This window comes from Carassius auratus, chromosome 49, assembly GCF_003368295.1.
Source record: "Carassius auratus strain Wakin chromosome 49, ASM336829v1, whole genome shotgun sequence".
Taxonomy (NCBI): Eukaryota; Metazoa; Chordata; class Actinopteri; order Cypriniformes; family Cyprinidae; genus Carassius; species Carassius auratus.
In genome coordinates, this window is record NC_039291.1 from 12823592 (window position 1) to 12850256 (window position 26665).

General features: G+C 37.6%; 1 protein-coding gene across 1 annotated transcript; it reads left to right on the plus strand.

Annotated features, from left to right (window-relative positions):
* The first annotated feature begins 244 nt into the window (after window positions 1-244).
* On the plus strand, window positions 245-26609 carry LOC113066277 (brother of CDO-like). The gene is made up of 19 exons (XM_026238133.1): window positions 245-629; window positions 11732-11856; window positions 12037-12318; window positions 16425-16571; window positions 17102-17245; window positions 17331-17624; window positions 18972-19244; window positions 19992-20257; window positions 20365-20530; window positions 20885-20944; window positions 21310-21519; window positions 21918-22096; window positions 22200-22299; window positions 22384-22506; window positions 22607-22789; window positions 22894-23096; window positions 24163-24251; window positions 25049-25200; window positions 25423-26609. The coding sequence occupies exons 2-19, from the start codon at window positions 11748-11750 to the stop codon at window positions 25554-25556; spliced, it is 3114 nt and encodes a 1037-aa protein (XP_026093918.1). The 5' UTR covers window positions 245-629; window positions 11732-11747; the 3' UTR covers window positions 25557-26609.
* The last annotated feature ends 56 nt before the right edge of the window (window positions 26610-26665 follow it).

Sequence of the window (26665 nt, forward strand, 5' to 3'; positions counted from 1 at the left end):
CTGAAATAGCCGTTCAGGTAAATAAATGGTGGGATGTCTTCAGTGACCGTGTATGTAATGGTTTTCCCGCACAACATGGCTCAGCTGCGCCTGCAGGACTGTCGCTTCAATAGACGGGGGTCAGTGCAAACCTTGCGGGGACGAGCGAATACCAAATGAAGGAGAACAGAGAGGCTGCGGGAGGGGGAGGGGCTTCTTAGTGCGCACGTCACTTTGCGAACATTTAGGTTTCGCACGTAAATAACGTAAAGTTCTCGTCACGACCGTTCCACTCAAGCTTTAAACTCCATAAGAGACAAGCGTGAATTACGCTGAGATTTGGGAAGGAATCTTTATTGTTCAGATCCCTCCTCCTTCTTGGGAAGTGGGAGGACCCGAGAAGTTCCTCCAAAAGGGAGAATTGTTCCAGGACTCAGTCATCCAAAAACGTCCTTTCAATGCAAGAACTTGGGGAGCCGAAAAAAATGTCGGTGCTGCTGCAACAGTAAATTACTGAAGCAGTAGCGGTTTGCGGGGAAAAGAAGGAGAGGAATTGCCGTTTTCTTGGATTAAATAGCGAGAAACATTGCTGGAAAAAGTCGACCAACGAAAAACTAGTGGATTCAACTCCAAACTACTGCACGTTTTTGGTAAGTCTCTCTCCTCCCCCCAAAACATCTCTTGTTTTTAGGAACCCCACCATACTTTTCCAACAGCTTAGTCAAGTTTCCTTCACTTTTCATATTTCATACATTTTGCACTTTTGCGAACACTCACATATATGAATTATCGCGTGTTGTTAATCAAAGAAAGATGCCTTTTTATTCTTTTTTTTTGCGGGTGTTAGCTAACTAACGTAACGTTAGCTATGTAACATAGTTTCTACGTCCTCTTATCATATTCATGTAATAAATTCCCGACTCTCCGAAGTTACGTTTGTTGTTTTCTACTTTAAAAACGAGTTAGTAGTCGTATTTATGACGGTATTACAATAAAAGAGAGCTAAATTCACTTTGGCTGCAGCTGTGATGTTAATATGTCCCTCTAATGCTAATCATAGGCAGAATTAAAATACTTCTGTATTTATAAGATTTATGAGCTGTTTGTATTAATGACTCATTTTCAGAGTGTCAATAAATGTTTTATGAAGTGTAAGATCATCTCTAAGAAGTATAACTGTTACCTGAACATTTTTGCATAGTTTCACAGGCCTCATTTAGCTATAGTAGTTGACATTACTGTGCGCGACAGAATTTTACATTTAAAGAAATCATGTACGTTTTTATATTTTGTCATTCTATTAACATTCTCACTTATGATTTTTTTTAAAATTATTATTAGTATTCAGAACAATTAATTTTATGTTGAGGAAACAAATTGGTCAAATTGTTGGTCATTAGGAAATTGTGCCCAAAATATCTTTATACTGTTTTGTTTGTAAACAATTACAAAGCAGTGTTGTAGCACTTATATAACAATATTTGTAAACTTTTTAGGTTATCTAGGTTCACTTCACTGGGCCTAAATAGAGATTTTTATAGATATTCACACATTTTCTTCTTAATCGGTTATTATTTTGTCTGTTAGACATAGCTAACTGTTTATCGCAAAGCAGCATAATATAATGGATAATAAATAAATTGCAATCAGTAAATATATTGGAAATAATAATAATTAAAAAAATCTTCATAATGCATATTTTTTTATTGCTGTTGTCTAATGATTTAATTATTAATATTATTATTATTATTATAAAAAATATCAATATAGTTCATGAAAATGTTACTGTTGATCTGTAAGATGTTTTTTGCTCAGAAAGCCTCGCTGTACATGTGGAGACAAATCCAAACCTAACCGATGAACTACTAAAGATTTGATTTCTGACATTTCATTTGGATGTAAATGCTTATACAATCCCGCATGGTTGTTTTAGAGTTACAACAGGACAATACTGTTACAAAGCTGGTAATGAAGCTTATCTGGGCCCCCAAAATGTTAGCACCCAGGTGCTGCATTGTTCATGAAAAAGAAAGAAAACAGGCCAACTAAGAGGAATGCTGGCTGACCTTGCGTTTGTTTTTAAACTAGTTGATAGATTTTTAAGAACCAGATCGCTCTGCTCAGATGCCAAGAATTCAATTTGAGGAAAAACTGTGGTAGCCGGTTTGTGCTCAAGATGATTGGTGGTCGGGTGGATCAAAGTTGTTCCATAATTGATTCCAGTCTGATTATCTTGTTGGCTTTCATAGTGCTCTGACCTTATTTGGTTATAATGCTGGGAAAGGCTATTAGCTATGCATAGATGGATGCACAGATTTCAGATGACATGTCCTCACTGCTCCGCATTTATTTCAGTGTAACAGGTATCCCATAGCTGAGCCAGAGAGGCCCATCTGCATCAGCATGGAAGAGATATCAGGGATGTGACATATGTCTTTAAACGGTCTTGTTTTCATAGATAAATTGGCAACAAGGCTGTAGGCATCAGCATTATGAACTCATTTCTAGTGTGTGTGACCAAGTGAGAGCTGATTAGTCTTGTGGACGGAGAGGTTTTTTGTTGCCGCAGAGGTTTTTGGACCAGTTTATTGTTTTCTTAAAGGGTGTAACTTTTCTGTTAATTTGCAGAAGAAGGCTGCATAATAATAATAAAAAAAACTCCTCTAGGATGGTTTCTTGTCTGTTTCAGCAGGTATGTTCATGCAGTCATAATAGCCTGGAGGCAACAATCTGCGGGTTTGTGGGTGTGTGTGTGCGGGTTTCAAGATGCTCTCCAATCAGGATTATCTCCTCATAGTGGAATGCACGGTGTGTCAGTCTGCTATTTCCAAATGCGCTCTGAATTATCCAAAGCTCAACGGTATGTCAGCTGACAAGAGGCAATTTTTTGCCCGCAGTGAATCATCTCAAGTATAAAGTCGCTGTTGGGGCCTCACCTGGCTGAGGTAATTTATTTTCATTGCTTTCTCCATATCATTAGGCCCACAATAACACCTGGACACCCAGGTGCCTGGTTGAGATTCTCACTTTTCCTGTGTGGTTCCTCTTGGAATAGTTCACCCCAAAATTAAATTTTTCAGAAAATTGACTCACCTTGAGCCCATCCAGGATGAGTTTGTAACTTTTTTGGAACAGATTTCAGAGAAATTTAGCATTACATCACTTGATCACCAGTGGATCCTCTGCAGTGAATGGGTGCCGTCAGAATGAGAGTCCAAACAGCTGATAAAACATCACAATAATCCTTAAGTAATCCACACGGCTCCAGTCCATCAATTAAAGACTTGTGAAGTGAAAAACCTCAAGTTTGTAAGAAACATTAAGGCTTTTAATGAGCAAAATATGAGTCCATAATAAATAAAAATGCTTCATTTCTTGTACTCTCACATCAAGATCCACCTACATATTTGTTTAAAACTGTTTTGGACTTGTGCTCAATCTGTGCATATTTCTCTTCTGATTCAATTTTTTTAATTTTTTTTATTGGAGATATCAATAATATGGGCAGAGAACTAAATTGCAAGCAATGGTTACTAAAAACGTAATGATTTATTTATTACAAACATACAGCTTTTAGCTTCGTAAGACATTACTCAGTGGACTGGAGTTGTGAGAATTACTTGTGGTAGGTTATTGTGATGTTTTTATCAGCTGTTTGGACTTTCATTCTAACGGCACCCATTCACTGCACAGGATCCATTGTTGATCTAGTGATGTAATGCAAAATTTCTCAAAATCTGTTCTGATGAAGAGACAAGCTCATCTTGGATGGCCTGAGAGGGTATTTTTGAATGATCTATTCCTTTAAGAGAATGGCGTCCATTTACTTTTACTCTAAAACCTGTGAAATACTTTTTTATGTATAACCTTCACTTCCCCAGTCGTTGTGAACCCTGTATTATGTCATGCGTGTGTTTGACCCGAGTTGTCTCTGACATCAAGGAAACACACAAACAGAGCAGCACGTTGCTGTTTGTGTCAATGTGTCTGTTGCAAGGCGGTGAGATCATTGATAAATTCCAGACCCTGGTAAGTAAGCAGCGACTGTTTGCAGACAAACACCCCAGTATGTGTAAAGCTGATATTTGTACAAAGATTAAGGATCGTTTGACAAGCACAGACTAATGGAGACGTTCTCCACAAGACCATTCACACTCTCTCGATAACTCGTCTTTAGAGACCTATAGCTCACGTCGGTCGTCGGTCACACACATGCTCTGAAGTGTTCCCGCACACACACACACACACACACACACACACACACACACACACACACACACACACACACACACACACTCCATTGCTGTGTTCATGGTTTATCCAGGATAGATTATATGCCACTTTCATTTTCTGATCATTGGAATTTTACAAGTAAAATTTACACAAATATTTGCATTATTATCACTTGTTGAAGTTTTTTCTCTCTCAAACATAAGGGTGTTTTTAAAAAAGCTGTATACTTTATGCTTCATGATTTTTGGTTTGCAATATATATATACACTACTGTTCAAAATTTTGGGATCTATATGATTTTTAATATTTTTAAAGTCTCTAATACTCACGAAAGGCTGCATTTATTATTAGTATTTTTAATTTTTCAAAAATAAACTGAAAGCAGTATTAGTATAATTGAAATAGTATTACAATTTTTAAATATCTGTTTTCTTTTTAAAACTATTTTAAGGTATAATTTATTCCTGTGATGCAAAGCTGAATTTTCAGCATCATTACTCTAGTCTGCAGTGTCACATGATCCTTCAGAAATCATTCTGACATGCTGATTTGGTGCTCAAGAAACATTTCCTATTATTATCAATGTTGAAAACAGCTGTGCTAGTTAATATTTATTTATTTATTCTTTTATGGGAGGACTTTTTGAATAAAAAGTAAATAAATAGCATTTACATTAAATGTCTCTTCCGTCACTTTTGATCTATTTAATGTGTCATTGCTGAATAAAAGTATTCATTTCGTTTGAAAACAAAAATCGTACTCACCCCATACTTTTAAACGGTGGTGTATATGATTTTGTAAACACCTGTCCTTCGGCACAGCAGTTTTGTTTTGAAATAGGTAGGAAGTTTTCTTCATCTTTGTGGCTTTTGGACACCATGGCATTTTTAAAAGCCAAAGGCTACTGTATTGTTTTGCAGTTTAGGGTTTGTTTATTATGTGGTTGGTGTTGCTTTTGATGTGTCTGCAAACTGTGAGGTCATGGTCATGGATGTTGCAGGTGTTTACAGTTGACAAGGGCTTCCCCTGCCAAAACCAGACCTTTGGCTCTGAAAGACCCAGTCATTTGGCTTTAACTATACTAAACCTGTTTTAAAAAACATACTTTTTAGACACTTTTCAGCTTTAATGTCCTAATTTTTTTGCTGTTTTGTTTTGCTTGTATCAGTGCTGTTTACAGCCATTTATTCAGGCAACAGAGCATTACTGCATGAGTGCAATATAAACAGTTTTATTATGTTTTATTTTTATTATATATTTAAATTTCCTTACCCTTCCTGAAGTTTTTCCAGTCTATGCTGGCGAGCACACAGGCAGTCTAAGCTCAATGAGTTCCTGTTGAATAATGTGGAGAAATTGCTTTAGATTTATAATTGGTTCCATTCACGATGATGGAAAAGCTGGCAGAGTGGCAGGGGCCCCTCCATCCTTCCCTCTCTCCACTCATCTGCACAGCTATAAGCTCTGTGTGGTTTTACAAGAAAATGTGTTCAGTATAAATATCTTTTCTTTATTTTGTAATGAACGTCACAATGGCTGCATGTGTTTGAGAGCTCGAAACATTTGTCTTCCATTGTGAAGTGTTTTTATTTGTCATGATTTGAAAAGTGTTTTGTTCGGCTCTGAAATTGATTATTTCTTTAAATTAGAGCAGTATATGGGTCCGTGTGAGAATGCAAATGCCTATGACCACTTGCTAAAGAAAAAAAGACAACAACAAAAAATCCACAAACTTCTAATATTACTTACAAAAAAAAATGTGTGTGTATATATATATATATATATATATATATATATATATATATATATATATATATTCATATATTCATATTCATATTCCTTGGCTCTTTTTCTGTTTCTAAGATGATAAGTGATCTAAGCTAATTGAACCCATTTACTGAATGACAATATTTTCCTAATAAGCATCACCAAGGCAGTTTTGTAATGGATTTTGGGTGAACTGAACCTCTTATAATACTTGCCTTGGTGGAGAGCAGCACAAAAACAGAGTCAGTCTAATCCTAACTGACAGTTCCCATCGGATGGCCAAACGGAGGTATGCAGTCATGTGACCATCCTGCTCAAAATGCCCAAACTCAATAATTAGCCTGTGCTAGTTAATGCTGCCTTGTTATATGAATTATGCAAATATGGGGCTGCTTAATTGATCAGAGCCCCTGTACTTGGCTCAATCTTTTGCTCGTGGGTCTCATTATTGTATTTTTTGGGCAGGGGTGGATGCTGCTCATTAATACACTAAAGGGTATGGTGATGACAGGGGTATTGGCCTTGTTAGTGGTGCTTTTGTTGTTTAATTTTCCGGCATGGGAACGACTGTTTGAACAAATGTTTTTTGGGAAATTGTGGGAGTCTAGGCAGCATTGGAAAAGATTGTGCTTTGCTAACACCTGTTAATCTGTTTTGAGAGCCATGAGAACGTTCCAGAGGATTAAATGATAGTGAAGAGCCCTGAAGGTAAAGTCATGGTTATGGCAGCAGGTGAACTGTGCCCAGAGTTTAGGCTGCGTGTTGGGGATGTACATTGAAGCAATACTTTAAATAGTAAAATTATTTTATTGCCCGTTTTATTTGGCTTAAAGACCAAGTCGTTAGATTAGTTTCACAATTCTTCTGTGTCTTATGATTCTTCAGTTGTGCCCCTGATTTAAACTTTAGTTGATATTGATTCAAGTTTGATTTGTTTTTTTGTGAATCAGTTCAAATGGTTCAATAAATCAGTTAAAAACTCATTTATCTATTTACCGTACATCATAAATCAGAAATGATCACAGAAGATTTTACACTGCATATGTAGTTAAATATTTCAGTTGTTTTGTGAATTTTTTAGATTAACACGTAGACATGAAAACTGATTTTGTTCATTTACTAAAAAGAAACTATGAGGAACATGCTTTTTTACTGTATCTGCTTTGGGTGAGTTTTTAAATGAATACTTATATGAAGTGGTGATAGTTCAGACATTTGTAATGTTACAGAAAGAATCTCAGGAAAGGGTGATTGCGGCTTCCGCGAAAATATGGAGCAGCACTGTTTTCGACGTTGGTAATAATAGGAAATGTTTCTTGAGCACCAAATCAGCATATTATAATGTTTTCTGAAAGATCATAAGGCACTAAAGAAGACTGGAGTATTGGCAGCTGAAATTTCAGCTTCAACATCATGGAAAAAAATACTTTTTAAAATATATTAAAGTAGAAAACTCTTATTTTAATTTGTATTGATATTTCACAGTTTTTTTAAATCAGTTAAATACAGCCTTGGTGAGCATAAGTGACTTCATTCCAAAAAAAAAAACCTAAAAAACTTTTGTACTTTTATCATTGGAAGTTTGGTTGAAATGGTGGTTCCTCTGATTGCAGACAAATATATTATCAGCCATTACAGAGCATAAACATTGAGATATTCTGTTTATAGAACATTAAAGTGTTTTGTTAATCTGTAAGGAAGCCATAATTTCACTTAATTCTCCCTCTGAACTGAACTTTCTACATTTTTGGCTCCTTCAGCCAAATGGCCAGCAAACTTCAACCATCCACCTTCTCAAGTTCCCCCCTCTTCGGTCAATCGCTAGTTGACATCCACTCTCTAATTTGGATCCCTAAAGCTTACCTCCTACTCCCACCCTCACATCCACTAACCACTTTTGGCTATCCAGCTCCCCCCCAGCCAAAAACTGCAGCCCTTACTTATCCATTGAGCTGCCACCATCAGCTCTTCCTCTGGCCCTTCTCAGAATCGTCTCCCCTTTCATAGGGGGCCGTAGGGTTATTGTCCGTGCACCGGCTCACTGCTTTACAATGACTCTCCACTCTATTAAGGTGCGTTCTGCCTGTTACCGTCGCCCAGAGCAACGGGCCTCCCGCATGGCAGATATGCGCTGTGGCATTGTGGGCCATGAGCCCGCACTGGCAGTTGAACCCAGCACTCCTCACACTTGACACCGCATGTGTTTATCTAAGGTGTGGGGAGGGGGGTATTGTGATGTTTGGAGAATCAAGGATGGGTCGGGGGGGGTCTGAGGGACATAAATAAGGTGAAGGGAGAGGGGTAATAAATATTCAGAAGAAGCTAAACCCCACCTCATCCCCTCACTTCCTCGTTACTCTTCTTCTCCCTCTTTGCGGAAAGCAGATGGAATGTGATCGGTACAAGGGAGGCCCACGGGCAGCCGAGAGCGGTTTTATCCAATTAGTAGGGTTGTCAAAATGAATTTCACACAGGCTGGAGGACAATAGTGACCAGAGTGGCCCTAGAAGAAAGGACTCCATTTAGTGACAAAGAGGCATTATGAAGTCACTTCAGTATTATGCTTTTTGTCTCTCTTTCTTTCTCCCTTTCTCTTATAAACAGAGTCTAAATGCACATGCCTTTGTATAGCCCTTATCCAGATGCTCCCATCAATGCGATCTCTGCTCTCTAAAGGGGTCACATACTTACACCACAGCACGCTTTTCGCTTACAGTATTGTTCGACTCCCCCTGTCTGTGCATCTTTTGTGGAGAAGGGAAAAAATGGCAGCGCTATAAATTATTTTCAATTACAATTGCGACTTGATATGAATGTGAAGTGTCCGTCTCAAAGGCGATGACATGAGCTGGATTGTGCATATGTGTCTAAATGAAGCATGTATGTGTTCAAGGGGATAACTTCTGACGCCTGAGACAGGTGGCTTGACAGCCAAGGAGACGCCATTGCTGCCTTTTCCAAACCTATAGGGTAGCTGTCCGGTTCCTGTTGATAGCACAGCTTTGTTGGCTCCAACGAGCCTGATAGTCTGAGTATATATATGCAGTGGTTTATATATATATATATATGCAGTGGTTTATTTGATGCAAACATGATGTCTAATTTCACAGTTGGATTGATTTGGCTCATCAATAAGGATTGCATAGAGTAATTTGCCTTATCAAATCAGTTCTGTGCAATAACATTAAGTAGTTCGCGATATATTGAAGATGGTTGTTGTTATGAATTCTGTTTATTTAAATAGGTGGTCAAGGTAAGGTTATCTAGATGGCTAACATATATGAGGTTTTATTGAAAACTGAGAATTATGTTTATAGTCATTAAGGTAAATGGGTTTACAAATCATTTGTTAAGAAAACTCAATTATTAAAAATGTATGTTGCTACAATTATTTTGACTTATTTATTTAGCTATATTGGCAGGGCATATTACAAATCTGAACTACTTTCTCAACTAGTCTAGAAGAAAAAATAATTATTGAGTTCTACCAATGTTTTGCAGCAGTTTACGTTCACTGTAAGTTTGTTGAAAGACATTTTTAATGTTTCATTGGTTGAATGATCGATACTCTGGTACACAACAGCTCTTAAATATGTGGTCATGGTAAAGTAATATAGCTTTCTAAATTGAGATGAGATTTTTTTGGCAGTTGTGAGAATAATGTTCATAATGGTCAAATTGAGTGGGTTTGAAAATATCAAATTATTCGCAAAGAAAAATATTTATTTTTTAATTAAATATTTAATTTTTTCTGACAGATATAAAAATATATTGATAAAACAAAGTATTTTATTATTGCGATACTATTGAACTTTTATACATTTATTTTATTTTTATTTATTTTGCTAGTCAAAATATTTGCAGGGCCATTGCTAATCTGAACTTTGTCCTTGACCAGTCCAACAGGAAACAATTACTGTTCTTAGTCGTTCTTAGTTATCGGTATCAGACGTGGTTGTAAATCATTCTTTTTAGCAGTAATATTAAAAAGAGCAATCGAGGACCTGATTAAAGCTGATGACTTACAGAGTTTTAACTAAGCATAGATAACTTGACTTAATAAGTGTTTACTTAAAGTGGTAGAAACTAGTTGTTGGCCTGCTTGTCAAATTGGTGTTTGCTCAGGTCAGTATGATCTTAGCTTCACAGTGAGGTTTTCTGGTGTGCCTGGAATCAGTGTCACGCTGGTTCCACTTCAGAGACGAGAAACAAACGTGCTAATGTTGTAGCGGACCGTAAAATCCATCAGCATTTTAACACATATGGTAATTAAAATGACGAGTCCAACATTTCCAAATCAGTCAGACTAAATAACGTCTCTCTGCAACGCAATGCAGACAGCATAACTTGTTTATTTCTGGTGTTGGAAATGGAAAAACATTTGTTTAGGGTCAACCCCAAAGTCTGTAAATGGCACCCATTCTATTTCGTCTGCAGAGTTTGGCTAATAGCTAATGGCTATGTACCTACCAGCTCCAGAAAAACAGCTCCAGATCCCAAGACGCAGAATTCATTTATTTTTTCAGAGTTTTTTTCTAGATTGTGTCGTGTGGTTCCCTCCCATGTTTAAGTTCTCAATCTTTCTGTGAGGCTTCATTAATCATTACTTACAATTGATGGGAGTAGAGTTGTGTGTGTGTGTGTGTGTGTGAGAGAGAGAGAGAGATTTGCAGTCTGGGAGCAATAGACCACCCTCCTCCTCCTGACGGGAAGTTGTTAGTTTAACCTGACAGGAAAGAATTCGGGAAACTTGGCAGTAAGAGTCAAGGGAGAGAAACGCTCCCTTTCCTGCATTAACTGTTAATACACTAACCATTACTCTTTTTCTCCCTCTCCGCTCACTCTTTCTCCCTCGGTTTGCTTTTTTGTAGGGATCACATTTCACTACTCAGTATTTCCAGAAAACACAAATGATATCACCCCATTGTTCTTTGTGTGCAGGTCTTTTTCTTCTGAACCCGCCTGTATCTGTTACACCTGAGTACGGGGCTTAGATTTCCCCCTCTTCTTATCTGGGCACCCGTCTCAACAGTTCGACCCACCAAATGTGGGTTCAAGCAGATGTGTGCTTCAGTACTTGTTCTGTGAACTTGTAAGATAAGATTTTTTTAAGTAGCAGCGGCAGAACACCATTTAAAGCTAGTTGTAGGGTCATTAAAAGATTGAATGTTTCTGAAGAGTTATTAATGCTCATCAAAAAAAAAACAAAAAAAAAACTCATAATTACAATTTAAAATAAATGTTTTTTTTTTTGTTTGTTTAATATATTCAAATATAATTTATTCCTGAGATCAGCAGCCATTACTTGGTCAGGCTTCAGTATAACACGATCCTTCAGGAATCGTTCTAATATTCTGATTTGTTGCTCAAGAAACATTTATTATTATTATCATAATTGAAAACGGTGATTGCTTTTTCAGGGTTCTTTGAAAAGAATGTTCAAAAGGTCAGAATTAATTTGAAATATAAATATTTTGTAACATTATAAATGTCTTTATTTTCACATCAGTTGAATGTGTCCTTGCTGATCAAAGTACTAATTTCAACAAAAACAAAACTTACTATTGTTCTTCAAAATGAGCAGTGCATAATGTCCCTGACTTGTCTCTCTTCTTGTTTTTGTCAATTGTTTGATTCAGATTGTGAGAGGTGTATGTGTTGGTTCATTACTATTCTCACCACATGTGCAACTAGTCACGCTAACTAAGTTTTCAACTGATAACCTCTATTTCTTTCTCGCTCCCTTTAACAGGGGTAGTGTATGGAAGATGTCTGGGATATTGGATTGGATACCCTGGGAAAGAAAGCGGAAGATTCGAGTGCTGTGTGCCCTGGGTGCGCTGCTGTGCTGCCTGAAGGATAGTGCAGCTGTTAGAGGTGGGTTTCTGACGTCTTGGTTCATCTCAGTCCATTACAAGACCTTTTCCCACCATAACATAAAATTGGCTTCATTTGTGTTAGAACATACTGGGTTCAGATCCAGCACCTATTATAGTCGTTTATTTTGGATAACTGATATATTTATTCACCATTATTACATCCCAATTTCTCTTCTAGATGACGTCCCTATCTTCACAGAGGAGCCTCTCTCGGTGGTACAGAAACTGGGGGGCAGCGTGACCCTGCGCTGCAGCGCCCTGCCCAACCATGTCAACATCAGCTGGCGTTTGAACGGCAGAGAGCTCCCAACTGGACGCGATGAGGAGCTGGGAGTGCTGGTGTGGCCCGGTTCGCTCTACATCCCCTCCCTTACAAACCTCACCGTGGGCAGATACCAGTGTGTGGCCACCACCAGCATGGGGTCCTGCGCTAGCGTGCTGGCCAACGTTACTGCAGCTAGTGAGTACACACACACTTTTACAAACATCAGTCACTTACATTGGTTGTATGCATATTTACACACAGTGTTGAGAACTTTGAAGATTTTCTGTGCTGAATTCAAAAGGCTCTGCAGTGTGTGGTTGTATGCCAGACCGAGTGGTACTTCTAGTGTGTGTGTGTTTGCCCCAAGTAAGTCAGTGCTAGAGTACAGAAAGGGGCATGTAATGTGACCCAGCGTAATGCCTGTGCATGTGTGTACGCGTGAACTATGGGCCCCATTAGTGAAGGGCCTCCTCCATGTCCTCCACTGCTTGTCTCTTCATATACAGAGACAGAACCAAAAAAAGAAAGACAGAAAAAGAAACAGCACGTGAATTTTGTTAGAGTTTTTGCATATATTACCATTCAAAAGTTTGGGGTTATGGTAATTTGTCATTTTTCACAATAAAATTATTTTTACTGTATTTTTATAGTAAAACGAGACTTTCAAAAATGTAAACTTTTAAATGATTATGCATTGGGGTTCAAAAGTGTGTAATCTCTACTCATTTCCTCATTTACTACAGCGCTTTCATTACCAATCATATTTTTAGCATAATAATTTGAGTGAAAATTTGAGCAATAAAAAATTAAGTGTCTTAGTATTTGCTTTTTCTCCCTTTTGCTTTAATGGCAGCAGCACTCATCTGCATGATCGCCACAAGTGTGTGTAAATCCTGATGATCATGTTCTCCAGCATGATTTGAGACGATCCATCCATTATAAGAGCATCTTGAGCTTCACTGGAAGCGAGAACAACTGATGTCTGTACAAAAGAGTGTCACATGATCACATTTTATTAAATTTTTGACCTATAAAAATGATGAATCTCTTGCTTATTTTACATCATAATAAATGTCAAAATCCTAAAACCCACAGTTTATTTACAGTTTTGTTTTCATAAACCATATGTAAATATGTGCCACATTCGAGATTCTAAAGAACTCTGTGTGCATTCATGCGTGTTTGTGTGATAGTGTGAGCAGTGTAGGTTTGGCGGGACTAGTCGAGGCAGGATCTTCTGTCAAGATCAGACGCGACATGAGATTCTTGACACCATCTTCACCTCCACAAAGCAAGCATGCTTTACATCATCCACCCTCTTGATTTCCCGCTCTCAAACTCTGCATTTCTGCTCATGGCATTTAATGGTGCATTGGATTTCAGTCTTCTCAAAGCTCAAATGTTTTTTTTCCCCTTGACTTTCATCCTCCCTCATTTTACTTTGACTCGCGTACATTTGCGAGATGTAAATGATAAGGACTATGAAAAAGGAGTTGAGAGCTAGGGTCGGGCAGATGTGAGCACTTAGCTGGGGCCCCCCGTCCCTGATGATCCCACGTCGGCCCCTCGCTCTAATTTAATAAAGACCTCCTCCTTTACTCAGCCAGGGGTTGGATGGTTCCTCGGGGAGAGCGCTGCGTGTGATCGCGAGCCTGAAGTTGTCTCACGTCTCCATATTTCAAAGCTCTGCCCATTTGTTTTTGCTCTGTGAAAGAGCTTGGCTCTCCCTGGTATCCATCTCTGTAGGAATCCTGTCTGAAGCGTCTCCCACCGGGGAGGCCGTTGCCTGCCTGAGCATTATTTCAAACTCTCCTCTTAAATTCCTCCGCAGACAAGTGAGCCTCCCGTGTCCTTCCAGCCAAAAACATTCCTTCGGCACTCTCTCTCCCTTTTCTTCCCTCTCTTACACACAAAACACACACCTCTTCACACATGTTTTTAATACATGCCGTAACTAATTCTCAATAAACTCTTGGGCAAACTTTTTTCTTTGTCGTCTTTTAGGGCTATGCGCAGTCTCGTCAGAGACATTCCACACAATAGTTACTGCATCATCTCTTTATGAGTTTTAAACATCATACAAACATGAGCACTCATACACACACAGGCTCTGCGGCCCCAGACATAAAAATTATGAATGGTAAGTAACCGTGCAGCATGTATGAAAGCATTGCCAAGTGGAGTTGGAAATGCATCTGATCTGTTTTATAAATCCTGCATGGCTCCCCACTTTCCCTGCTCTCCAGGCCTCCAGGAGACTTAGAATGTACTGTATGCACGCAAACAAATCACACATTCACTCTTTACCTCCTCACATGCACATACAAACATATTAGAAGTATATAAACATCTGTTTCATAGTTTTTGCTTGTAGTCTGCCTCTGTTTTTTCATTGATTCTTTCACTGTAAAACTATTTAAATGCTGTCCATACAAGTCACATGCTACAGTATGTTCCAAGTCTTTTGTTGTTATGTGATGGCTTTGTGTGTGGAAAAGATGGAAATTGGGTATTTATACACTAGCAAACTTTATGCGTTTATTTAATCAAACATACAGTGAAAATAGTAATATTGTAAAAATATTGTAATATTGTGTTTTGTATTTTAATATGTTTTATTCCATTACTCCAGTCTTAAGTGTCACGGATTCTTCACAATTCTTGTAATATGCTGATTTGGTGCTCACAAGCATTTATTTGAAAGAATGATATTTTGTAACTTTTGTGTTATAAACGTTTTTACTGTCACTTTTGATCAGTTTAAAGGTGCCATATGTACATTTTTGAGTTTACTAAAGCATAAAAATACCGTAATATGTTAGAAGATATTTAAGAAACATGCTAGGTTAACATACTAGTTTATCTGAAAAACTACAGTCAGATATTCTCCTTTGAAAATGTGTGTTCTGGGCCGGAATGGTCTCTGTTTTGGTCTGTGTGACTCCGCCCACTGCCAGTTTAACCAATTGTATTTCGGCACCCCAGGTTGCCAGTTGGCGTAAACACAGCGTATATAATTTCATCCATCGTCAAGTGTACTCGTGTTGTCAATCTGGAAACCTTCTGTGTTCTCAAGTCTGAGGAGGAGGGGCCTGGTGAAAAAAAACCCTCTCCAATATTTTGAATTTGGACTGCAATACCTAGTTCAACCACTCGGCGACAATCCTACATACAGCACATTTAAAGTGACCTTCTGAAAAACTTCTGAAAACTTTTAATATTATTATGTATGACTTTTATTGTTATTTAAAATGTTTAATGTTTTTAATTTAATTTAATTTAATTTAATTTAATTTAAGTTTTTCTCTCTCTTTTTTCCCCTCTTGCACACCTGAGGAGGGGAAGGAATGTTTTGAGAAGGGGGAAGTGAAGGGGGAGTCAGTCAGAGGAGGGGTTAAAGGTGTACACTGAGGAATTTAGGAAAGGTGTGCGGCGGTGGGGGATGCTGGCAGGACTGGGCTGTAAAAAGACCCTGATTGATTTAGCAAATGGATCGTTCCCCCCAAAAAAACATTCTCCACCCTGCTCTCAGCCTCATATCCTGGAATTCTCAGCTCCCAAGAAATTATTTCAAAAAGCCATTCCACATTTTCAGAGTACAGATGCAGCTGGTGTCAAAAAGTTTATCAAATGCTGATTATTTAAGAGCTCGTCTCATCCATCACTGTATGTCTGGTTCCAGGAATTCTTGAAGAGCTTTTTTTTAACTTTACCTCACAGATATTTCGGCTCTGTCGTACATGACTTTGAGAAGTATCAGGCGCCAAGGAATATAACTAAACTCTGGAGAACAATGAAACGATTTGATTTGTGAGCGGATTAATGAACAGTTGGGGAGACATTTGATCAAGTTCGGGGGTTTTTCAGGACAGCGCTGTGCAATTTCCCCTGTCTGCCTTTGGAAAATTTTCCCTTCACAGAATGACACACAGACTCACTTAAGCGAGTTATTGCATTTTATTGTAATCCAAACTGCTTTTCCTCCCTTGAAACTTCAGATGATGGCTGCCCTTTAGCCTTTGACCTCATTTTAGCCTGGGCTGACTTGTGCTTAAGGAAGCTAGACTTTCTGTCTCTGTTTTTCAGGGCTATTGGGTGTCTGCCCATTTGATATCCAAGTAAAAGTCCTAAGCATATGCACCCTAAAGCTTCTCAGTTTCCTGAATGGAATACAAAGAGGCTTTCAACTTAGAAATGCTCAAAACCGACACTTGGATGTTCGAGATTTCTATTGCTTTTCGTGGTGTAGTATATATGCTAGATGGTTGAAAAACGAACCATTCTTGTGTATTTGCATTTAGAATTGCGGGATTTTGAGCCAGATGACCAGCAGGAGATTGAGGTGGATGAAGGGAACACAGCAGTGATCGAGTGTCATCTGCCTGAGAGTCAGCCGAAAGCTCAGGTCCGCTACAGTGTCAAACAGGAGTGGCTGGAGACATCTAAAGGTATGTTTTACTTGTTTTTTTGGCTCAACATATTCACCATTTTGCTCAACAAATGCCAGTTGTTCTCACCAAGGGTGAGATAGTAGTCAGAATTAATCAATAAAAAAAGTTTCAAACATTAAGAGTATGTTATTGAGATTTTTATTGTTTTAATAATATTGTTGCTCTTCACATTCAGCTAAAATGTAAACTCTTTTTTTATCTGAGCCATTATCGGATCTGTTACAATTGACACAATTTGAATTCAGTTATTTCTGTCGTTTCTGAAATTCACACTAGTTGATTCTGGTATTTGGGTGTTTGACAGCTCTCATCTCGTTGAGAGTCATCAAGTCTTTGTGTGTTGTCTAGTCTTGTCCACGCAGCAAAGCGATGACTCTTTGTTGCAGTTACTCTTGCTGTTCATATATTTAGATCACTGCTTAGATTTAAGAAATGTTCCCGATTCTTAAATCTGATTCTGTTGACAAATCTATTTATACTAGCATGTTCTACAGATGCCAATCATTGGTTCTCTGATTGTGTCCTAGGGAATTACTTGATCATGCCATCAGGAAACCTTCAGATAGCCAATGCTACACGGGATGATGAGGGTCCTTACAAATGTGCTGCTTACAATCCTGTCACCCAGGAAGTAAAAACCTCCATCTCTGCTGATCGTCTTAGAATACGGCGTAAGTGGATACCAAAAAAAACGCACACACACTTTTTGGAATTTTTGTTGAAGTAAAATTGAGTGAAATGTATTCTCCTGTCTAGGTTCAACATCTGAGGCTGCACGCATCATCTATCCACCTGCGTCTCGGTCCATTATGGTGAATAAAGGCCAGAGGCTTGTGCTTGAGTGTGTGGCTAGCGGCATTCCCACTCCACATGTCACATGGGCTAAAGATGGTCTGGACTTGCGAAATCATAACAGCACCCGCTTCTTGCTTAGCAACTTGTTGATTGATGCAGTAAGCGAGAGTGACTCCGGGACTTACATGTGTCATGCTGATAACGGCATCGGCGTTGCGAGTTCTGCCAGGGTGCTGTACGACGTGCAGGTGTTTGGTGAGTATGATTGCTAGAGTTTCACACAATGGGGCTGCAGGAGTTTCATCTGTTACACTTTGCAATGCACTATTAATTAATGCATTAGGTATGATGACAATACAATATTTTAGCATTTTTATATATATATATATATATATATATATATATATATATATATATATATATATATATATATATATATATATATATATATATATATATAATCTATCAACATTTACTAGTTTATTATGAAAAAAACATTAATTAGCAGGTAACAATGTTTTTTTTATACACTGCCATTCAGTAGTTGAGATACAATGTTGAAAATGTTTTTAAGAAATTCTCTTGCTCACCAAAGTAGCATTTATTTTATCTTTTTATTTTATTTTAGAAATTCAGTAAAAACAGTAGTTTTGTGAAATATTATTGCAATTTAAAATACAATTTTTTATGTTAATAGAAATAATCATAGTAATACAAATATTTAAAAATGTAAATTATTGTTGACACTTAATTTTCAGCAGCCATTACTCCAGTCTTCAGTGTCACATGATCCTTCAGGAATCATTCTAATGTGCTGATTTGATACTCAATAAACACTTTTTCAGGATTCTTTAAAGAATAGCGTTCATTGTATATAAAAATTTGTTGTATTATAAATGTCTTTACTGTCGCTTTTGCTAAATGTAATGCATCCTTGCTAAAGACAAGTATAAATTTTTTGTAAGGTCTTACTGATCCTAATCTTTTGAATGATAGTGAATCAAATCTATATTTCATATTTGTACAAATTAAACTAGATTAATAAATTCTTTGTGTTGGGGAATCAGAGTGATAACCAATACATTAACTGATATAAAGTGGGGTAAAAAAAAAAAGCAGGAACCAGAGCAGTGGTGGAACATTTTATGTGTGTAGTGGCACAATTTCAGCTTCCAGTAATTTAACGCTGCTTTAAGAGCAATAAGCAAAGAGAAAATAGTTTATAATAAGCATCCAAATGAACCCACAGTACATTTACTGAACAGAAAGAGCATGTTTGTGAGTGTGTGTAGGATTGAGTTTCTGAGACATTGATGAGATTGTTTTTGTGGGATCGTCTCACGGCAGCTGTGATTAATCAAGCCGCTCTTGCTGTTGCTCTAATGAGCTCGAGCTGATTCACTAGCAGCCAACCATCAAGTTTTGGAAGAGGGTGAGACAAGCCAGTCTATCTCAGACTCCTCTGCGGCAGCATGCCATCACAAACAGCACTCATGCTTTGTGCTGTTAAACCAACAAAATGCATGTTGATTTATACTGTTCAGCATTTATTCTGATGTTTTGACATACACCTGTCTGAAATTCCCTTCTTTTGTCTTTCAGAGCCTCCCCAGGTGCGTGTTGAGCTGCAGAAGCAAGACGTTGCATGGGGCGACACGGTGCGTTTCAGCTGTCAGGTGACGGGCAAGCCCACACCCACTGTGGTGTGGCTCCACAACGCTCAGCCTCTGAGCCCGTCCCCACGGCATCGGATGTCCTCGCAGGTGCTGCGTGTGCTTAGTGTCGGGCCGCAGGACGATGGCATGTACCAGTGCTTGGCGGAGAATGGTGTGGGCAGCTCACAGGCAGCCACAAGACTCCTCACTGGCCCAATAGGTATGGTACTTCATTAAAAAATTACAATAAATAAAAATTTGTTGATTCTGTTCATTTATACTATTGCTGCTACTACTACTGATAAAAATAATGACTATTATTATTAATATTGTCTATTTTAATTAGTGAATAAAAATTATAAAATGTCTAAATAAAATGCAATAGTGTAATCATTAAGTTTTTATCGTATTATTATTATCTACTTTTATTATTAGCAGTAGTAGTAGTAGTTGTTGTATTCATCACTTGTATTATTTTTTATGATGTATTTTTAAATAAATGAGTCAAAATCAAATCGATTAATTGTGATTAATCGAATCCAAATATAAAAATGTATACTGAATGTGTCTGTACCGTGTATATTTATAAATATTTATATAAATACATACATGTATATATTTAAGAAATATATGTAATAAATATTTATATATAATATTAACGATACATGAATACATATATATATATATATATATATATATATATATATATATATATATAAATACTCAAAGTAGTACACTCGTAAATATTGTGGTGTGATTAATCGCAATTTATCGATTTGACAATGCTAAAAATTAATTAAACCAGTATTATAACACATTCATATTAATGATAATAATATTTCTATTAAATGATATGAATAATCCACTTATATAAATTTATTGTCCATATAGTAATACATACACCTATAAAATAAACATTGATTTATTTATTTATTTATAATTTTTTGTTCTGCAATGCTGTCTCCAGTTTCAGTGCCCTCAAGATCAGACAAGCTGCCCCTGATTCGCCCTCTGAGCCCAGATAAGGTGTTGCGGGAACAGCCACCATTGAAGCCCATGGCCACCAGTGCAGTGCTGCCTTTCGACTGCTCTGAGGTCAGAGTCTCCCCAGCTGAAGCACCAGTCATCCTGAGTCAGCCACGAACAGGAAAGGCCGACTACTATGAGCTCACCTGGAAACCCCGTCATGATGGAGGAGTTCCTGTGTTGGAGTATGTCGTCAAGTACAGAAAGGTACAGCACCGCTCAGTTCATTCTTACGGTGGGATCTGCTTCATTTCGTCTGTTTGTCATGTGATTCCATTCCTCTGATTCATTGTTTGTACTTTTCTGTCTCACAGGCTGGAGAATCTCCCGGAGAGTGGACCACTAACACCATTTCAGGCTCCCAGCTCAAGCTTACACTGACCAAACTGCAGCCTGCTAGCCTCTATGAAGTGGAGATGGCCGCTAAGAACTGCGCTGGACTTGGGCAGCCTGCGATGATGACTTTTAGAACAGGCAAATGTATGCAAAGTTCAAAATGACCTTTCTGCAGTCACGCTTGAAAACTTCTAACCATAACTTTTTATTTTCTTTAAAGGTGTTTATTTTCTTGCATATTACTTGACTACTTAACAAATAATGAAATAAATTAGCAAGAAATATTGATTTAAAATTTAAATTATTTCATGCCTGAGACAGCTTTTTGGGACATCAGTCAATTATACACTTTAGTGGTAATTATATAAAAGCATTTCACCAAAAATGGCCACAGTTTCACAATCAGAATCAGGTATTCCACAGAGTTGTGTAGAAAATTGCACTTTAATAATTTTTCTTTAATATATATCTAAATGTCTCTTTAATTTTGGTCTCCAGGGCGAAGAGGGGGACCCATAGGCCCTCCAAAAACACCAGCGGTGTCACCTCGACTCTTGCGTGAGTTTACTTTAGCTTGTGATATAATAATATATTGTATAATATTTATTTACTGCTGCAGTAAAGTACTGAGAAACATTAAATACAGCTGAAATTGTAAAAATATTTGTTGTATTTACATTTTATCAGTCCCTAATTGTAATTAATTAATACTATATTAATACTAATAATTGATTAATACTATTTGTTTTATTAATTATGCTAACATGACTGTTCTCTTGATTTCTTTCAATCATAAATGAAGGATGAGATTACAGTAAGTGTGTTATGTGTTAGTGTTTATGTACAGTGTGCATGCATACACACTCTCACTGAAAGTATTTGTTGTTTTATAGACATTTTCTTTATTCTTTTTGTCTTTCCAGCTCCAGAAGCTCCAGACAGACCCACCGTCTCCATGGCCACAGAGACCTCAGCCTATGTGACGTGGATCCCTCGTGGGAACCGCGGATTCCCCATCCAGTCGTTCCATGTGGAGTACAAGAAACTGAGGAAAGGCAGTGGAGAGTGGAAAATGGCTGTGAACAACATCCCTCCTTCTCGACTGTCAGTCGAGATAGCAGACCTGGAGAAAGGTGAGATTTATGTTAGTTTCACATAAATGATGAAGATGAGCAGTTGATATAATGTTTTCAGGGGCCGATAGCGATATATGGTGAACTATAATTGTCATGTATGACGAAAGAAGCAATTTTATGTTTATTAATTCCAAAATTTTAAATAAATAGATTGTAAAAAAAAAAGTAATAAAAAAAAACTGCAATGTTTAAATGTGCAAATGTGCATATTTATGTGACATTTTTAATTTGTGTAAAAATGTTTTTAAATGTAGAAAACTAAATTAATACTCTTAAATTAACCATTGACAAACTAATTAGGAAAAGCAACTGGCAAGTCAAGATAAAGTTATAGAAATGCCATTGGGCACATTAGAAGGTGACTTGGTATGTTTTTCTTTCCATTGCATTTGCAGGAACATCATACAAGTTCAGAGTCTTGGCTGTTAATGTGTTGGGAGCGAGTTCACCAAGCGCTCCCTCTAAAGCCTACACAGTGGTGGGCAGCGGTCTACCAAACCGACGTCCCATCGATGGACCCTACATCACCTATAATGAAGCCATCAATGAGACCACAATCATACTGAAGTGGACGGTAAGCATTTTCTTTGTTATGGTTAAATTTAAGAAATGTAAGCTGTTTCTTGTCACAGTGACATTGTCAGACCTTGAAATAAATATTTCTGATCTTTCTACAGTACACATCAGTCAATAACACTCCCATTTTTGGCTTCTACATCTTCTACCGACCCACCGATAGTGACAATGACAGTGACTACAAAAAGGACATAGTGGAAGGTGAGTCATGTACTTCGGTTATTCTTTCATTTTCAACTATATATTAAAGAAATATGAAATGTGATTGTGTGATGCTCTTTTTAGGTGACCGATATTGGCATTCCATCACTGACCTACAGCCTGAGACGGCTTATGACATTAAGATGCAGTGTTTCAACGGAGGAGGCGAGAGTGAGTTTGGAAATGTCGTCATCATGGAAACTAAAGGTTTGTGTCCTTCTCCTCTTAATCACATTGTGAACAGCACCGCAGCCAATTTCTTCTGACCACACAGATCTTAAGTCTGAACATCTGTGTGTACTTACAGCTCGCCCTCACCAGAGGACCATACCTCCAGAGACATCGTCGTCCAGGCCCGACCATCCAGGAAACCCTGTTCCCCGGCCTGGTGATCGGCCTTACCGGATTGTGTGCGTTGTTCTTGGAGCACTAGTTTTCATCATTGTGGCCTTCATCACAATCTGTCTGTGCAGAGTTTGGGCCAAACAAAGTAAGTGCCATTTTAGAAACATGACAACAGTTATTCATTAAGAATCCAAAGATAAGATAGTAGGACTCTCATAAACTATTAATTTGGTATATATTTGATTTCAGAACAAACTTTAGACATGCGCTTTCCAGCATTGGCAGCTACAGTTTCTCCATGCCAGTACACCATGGTACCGCTGCAAGGACTGGCTCTTGGTCGACCCTGTCCTGTAGACCCCAACCTGACCCCTGCCCACACTATCTATGCTCCTAAAGCAGAATATATTCCCAATGGGAAACATACTACACAACACCTTCCTGGACACCAGGTAATTTTGGCATTTTGAATGGTGCTTAAAGGGGTCATGAACTGCCTTTGGTTTTCTAAGGTCTACTTATAATGTTATCAAGATTTCTACATCAAAAGACATTATAATGTAGTAATAGGTATTTTCTGTCCTGTTTTGACTCCCCTTTTGGTAATGCTCCATTTGAATAGGTTTGGAAGATTGTTGACTCGGAAGTAAACACCCACTGTTATGATTGGCTAACAGTTGTGTATGTTTGACAGCCTACATTCTGCACAGATGGACGCTGTTGGGATTAAGGTTAAAAATTAAGGTTAAAAATACTCAGTACATATCAAACGTTCTGTTTAACAGACAAAGCAATAGTGAGCACATAGAATAAAAAACAGGTACTCGCATTTGTCTGTTGCGACATTACTGTCGGATCCAAAATAGTTGCCACAGCATCGTCTTTTAGTTTCATTGTTTCTGAATGAAACTTGCGTAAAATTTTGCCTTGTTTGTAAACGAATCCATGGTAAAATGAACTGAACAAAGAACCAAGTTATTACTGATGCGGTCTGGAACAATACAAATAAATGTTTCCTTATGTTTGAATCAGGAGGAGATTTTCCTTAACTTGACACTGCGCAGCATCTGGTTGTTTTCAGAGTCATCTTTATTGTTGGGTTTCTTTGTAGACCTGCGTTTGCATCTCTCATTATTTACATTACGAGCCCACATAAGTGGGCGGGGCTAAACAGGCAGTAGCAGAAGGCATTGATCTTCTGTGGAGGGGGTGTTTAGCCACACTATTACATCATAAAGTGCAACATTCCACAGCCTGCCATTTTGACAGATTGGCTTCAATTTAAGCTTTTTTTAGACTAACAAGAAAGTTTTGAGTTCTGAAACTTATAGGTTGTTTTTATAGTACAATGATCTCTTATATGTCAAAAGATCAGGGGAATTTTTATTACTCAGTTTATGAGTTTTGTGTTTTTTGATGTCCAGCACATAGTTGTAAGAGTAATAAGCATCGTGAAGTGCTGTTTTAAGCCAGGGAGTGAAGATATTGCATAACTGATAACTCTTTAAACCCTTGTAGGACGATGCTGATTTTGAGTTGGAGTGCGATGCATTGTTGCCTCAGAAACTTCCCAATCCGCAACCACATATCCACAATTGCTGTAACGGGTATGAATTCTAATTCTGCTTCATTTTATTATGAAACGCCCACTTTTAAAGTGCCCCATATATAGGATGGCCATATGCGCCGTTTATATGGGACACTTCCCAGCCAGGATTTTAATACTGCCTAAAACATCCAGAGCAGTTTGACCAATAAAATGTAGGTATTGTACATAATCGACCAATCTTGGGGCTGCGTGTGAGAAGGTGAGATCTAAAGGGAACGATCAAGGCGATGCAAATATGCGCACGTGTTTGTTCGTTCGATTGACTCCGAAAAAACAAAATCCAAAAAACAAAACAAAGTGCGCCACAATGCTTCAAGTCAAACAGATGAACAAACACATGAAAGCGATTCGAAAGCATAAGGAGCCGTCTTGCTCTGCTCTTTATAGCTCTCATGAATGTAACACAACAATTAACCTGCACAGTGCAAATAGCCAAAACCTGGATATTTTAGGCTATATAAAATCCTGGCTCGGACGTGTCCCGTATGAACGGCGCATATGGTCACCCTACCCATATATTATGTTTGTATACATTTTATTTTTACTAAAATACAATACATACAATGATTTGAATAAAATAAAAATATCCTACTGTACATTGCTAAACAACACTGCAATCCAGTGTACTCGATGTACTTCGGCCCCCCATAGCCTCATTTTCATTCCTGTCAAAAATTAAATATTTGAGGAAGTAAAATGGGTTGTGAATATTGTTTCATGGTGACTGTTACACTGAGGTATACATTTAAGTTTGTCTGGAAAACACAAGTATAATTTGAACTTCCTTTTTCTTAGGGTGCCTGGCTGTCCTGAAGAGGGATGCTGTGTGCCTGATGATTCCCCCTGGCAGGTCCTTAGTTTATCGGACCCTACGCAGCCATCTCAGAGTCCTGACTCCATACAGCCACTTACTGAAGCAGTTCACATAGAAGGGGAGCTCACTAGCGGTGCGTTCAGTTATTTCATGTATTACGATAAAGGCAATGTCAAAAGTACCTGCAATTTCAAAAAGAGACAAAATGAATGAAGGTGGCACGGAACAATCTGCAGCTACATACAGCTATAACTCTTCAAACTCTCAAGTTGAATCAAATTTTGCTTTTGGAAATGCAACAAATATTTTTATATTTTGTAAACGTAGTCTGAATGCAATATGTTTTTCCCCACAGACTTGTCCCTGTTAACAACAGTTGATGCAGGCACAGACCGGTTGCTCCAAGATGCTGAGCAACACAAAGTGGGAACAGCTCAGAACATGAAACTACTTGAGGAAGAAGGGACACAAGATCCAAAAGATGGATGAAACTGTAATAAATAAAAAGCAAATATTTATTTTTGTATAACAGAGGCTATATTTATAATATTTATGTATATTGTACATAATACAGTTTTTTAGAATTTGTAAATATAGGTTGTTAATACCAGATGTAATATGTATTTTGGTATGATTGTATGTTACCACAAGGACATTTTTATAAGCATGCTGTATAAATGATCTACATGTGAGATACGAACAACCTGACACCTCAACACCATACATACAGTATCAGTAATAAGCTCCAGATTTTCCACTGGCAAGCATCTGTTGATGTCTGAAGTACAGCTAGTGGGAAATGTAATGCTTTTAGGGCATTTTGATTATGATCCATTCATTAAGAATGTTATTATGTGCAGTGCTTGGGGATAATTGACTGTTTAAAAACACTTTGCATCAAAAATATTTGTAGTATATGTTCACCTTATATGCATACATATTTTATGCACAGTATGTTGTATACACATACATTTAGTGGCTTTATGGCATGTAAATGCTACTGTGAGGTTTAAATACTCAAATACACAATAAATAAACTTTTTGATTGTAACTTGTTCCAGGTGTGTCCTCAGTTTTAATTAAGGTATTTTGAGTGGTGTACATCTTGTTGGTACAGTGTTTTACAGCTTTGTACATCTGTTACTAAGATTGATCTATTTTCATCTTCAACAAAAATGTTAACAAATATATGCTAAGTATATGCATTCTGTGTGTAGTAATATTGACTATAAAAAAGAGACCATTTATTGTAGGTATTTATGTTTTTTTTTTTTTTTTCAGTAGCCTGGATGCAAGACGTTCTTAAAATGAACACACCTATCTGTAATATGCTGATTTTTATATTTTAAACTGGACTGATGTAGTCTGCTTCTATAGTTGTACTTTTACTTTTGGAGAACTGCAGTTCTCCTGCATCAGTATTAGCTTCTTTCCACCATTATAAACATGAAGGAAATTATCAATCTCCAACATATTCTAGAAGTGTAGCTGCATGGTTACATGGTTCAAGCACTATTGCCTGTAAATAAATCGAAATAAATATTTTGTGGTCATTTTCATCCTTTTTTTTTGTACTTTAAGTAAAATTTGATGGCATA

What these genes read in the sequence shown, in the direction of transcription:
- LOC113066277 (XM_026238133.1), top strand. Translation starts at nt 11,748, where the DNA reads ATGTCTGGGATATTGGATTGGATACCCTGGGAAAGAAAGCGGAAGATT. An exon ending in GACTTTTAGAACAGGCAAAT is followed by an intron (nt 20,531 to 20,884) that starts GTATGCAAAGTT and finishes TTTGGTCTCCAG; the next exon opens with GGCGAAGAGGGGGACCCATA. An exon ending in GGTGTCACCTCGACTCTTGC is followed by an intron (nt 20,945 to 21,309) that starts GTGAGTTTACTT and finishes TTGTCTTTCCAG; the next exon opens with CTCCAGAAGCTCCAGACAGA.